Source organism: Ictidomys tridecemlineatus, unplaced genomic scaffold (assembly GCF_052094955.1).
Source record: "Ictidomys tridecemlineatus isolate mIctTri1 unplaced genomic scaffold, mIctTri1.hap1 Scaffold_277, whole genome shotgun sequence".
NCBI classification, from domain to species: Eukaryota; Metazoa; Chordata; class Mammalia; order Rodentia; family Sciuridae; genus Ictidomys; species Ictidomys tridecemlineatus.
Genome location: NW_027522362.1, coordinates 351,471 through 353,312, shown reverse-complemented (window position 1 = coordinate 353,312; position 1,842 = coordinate 351,471). Strand labels below are relative to the sequence as shown.

The 1,842-nt window shown below is 48.2% G+C and overlaps 1 protein-coding gene across 1 annotated transcript; it reads right to left on the bottom strand.

Moving 5' to 3' along the window:
* Positions 1-264: 264 nt before the first annotated feature.
* LOC144373162 (atypical chemokine receptor 3-like) lies at positions 265-1,466 on the bottom strand. Its single transcript, XM_078036275.1, has one exon. The coding sequence runs from the start codon at positions 1,448-1,450 to the stop codon at positions 362-364; it is 1,089 nt and encodes a 362-aa protein (XP_077892401.1). The 5' UTR covers positions 1,451-1,466; the 3' UTR covers positions 265-361.
* Between the last annotated feature and the right edge of the window lie 376 nt (positions 1,467-1,842).

The window sequence follows — 1,842 nt, the reverse complement described above, 5'->3', positions numbered from 1 at the left end:
ACTACAGCAATCTGAGTAGGATTATACCTCCCATGCAATATTTAAAATACATTTAACTTTCCAATACTTTTTATGCAGTATGCCAATAGTGAGAAAATGAAGACTTAAATATAATTCAACATATAAAAATTTCAGGAAGAGCAGAAGGTTCTGTTGTATAGATGTCCAGTCAAGTGTTTCCTGAAGCTGACTTTGACAGACAGCACTGGATAGAGAGTAAGATGCACAATGTGACATCTTACTCTATGACGCCTTCTCCTCTTCATGTCACTTGGGCATCAAGACCCAAAGCTCCCTTGCTCTCTTATGAAGACCATAAGCCATGTTCACAAGCTCCATGACGTGGCCTCTGCACAGCAGGTCATTTGGAGTTTTGCTCCAGCACCAAGTACTCTGTCTCTGACACTCTGGAGGTGTTGGTGAGCTGGGTGAGGCCTATTTGGGCAGAATACTGAAAAGTGAAGGCCTTCATCAGCTTGTACCTGTACTTGTGGTTGATGAAGCTGTAGAGCACAGGATTGATGCAGCAGTGCACCAGGGACAGGCTCTGTGTGACATGTAGTGCTGTGAGGAGCGTGTTCTCCAGCTGGCAGGTGAAGGGGAGGTTGTGCAGGATGGAGAAGATGTCCAGCAGCACTGCCACATGATAGGGGAGCCAGCACACAAGGAAGACCACCACATAGGAAAAGATGACCTTCCGGATACTCTGATTCTCCTGATCACCAGAGGCTGAGATGGCCCTGGAGAGTAGGCAGTAGAAGACAGTGATGATGGAGAAGGGGACAATGAAGCCCAAGACAACAGAGACAAGCTCCATGCCGATCAGCCACTCCTTGATGCTGTGCTCAGGGTAGAACGACCAGCAGTAGGTCTCGTTGTTGGAAGCAGACACCACAGTCTTCAGGTAGTAGGTGTTGGGCAGAGACAAGCACAAGGCCAGCAGCCACACCAGAACGCACACGATGTGGCACACCATCTTCTTCCTGCGGCTGGAAGTGCTGGTGAAGTAGATGATGAAGAGGTAGCAGTCGATGCTCATGCATGTGAGGAAGAAGATGCTGCCAACAAGGTTGACAGAGAAGGTGAGGTGCGTGACCTTGCAGGTTAGCTCACCCATTTGCCACTGGTTGTCCTGCACCAGGCTGACCACCCAGACGGGGATGGTGATGACCACCCACAGGTCCATGATGGCAAGTTTCAAGATGTAGCAGTGGGTGTCATAGCCTGTGTTCTTGGCCTGGATGTTCACCCAGACCACCACAGAGTTGGCAATCATGCCGATCACGAAGATGAAAATGTAAATGAAGAAAAGTGTGTAGAGTAGGATGCTTTTGTGGGGCATGGTTGGGCAGTGCACTGTATCAATCAGGATGCAGTTGCTGCTGTTGCATGGCCAGTTAATGTCAGAGAAGTTTCTTGGCTCTGTGTAGTCAAAGAGATGCATATCCATGGTAGGGGGAGTGAGAAGGACCTACAGCAACCCAGAGAGATGGGAGAGAGAAATCACTCATCAGGGAACCTCGACTTCCAGTCAAAACATTTTTCTGGGGTCCTAATAAGGCCCAGCAGTTTTGCCCAAGTTCTGAGGTGTCTCACAAAGAAAGGAGAAAAGAAATCAATCAATCAATCATAAACAAACAGCCAGAGTCTCATTGACACAGTGTCCAAAGACAGACACAATGTTGGTTTTCTATCTTTCATTGGCTGTCTTCTTCAGACACCATCAGCCTGGCTGTGCTCAGAGTGTGAAATCAACATGGTACAGGGCCAAAGAAACACCGGACTTGACTTGTCTCCTCTATGTAGGTGGCAGTTCTGTCACTTGCCACAGGTGGTGACTAG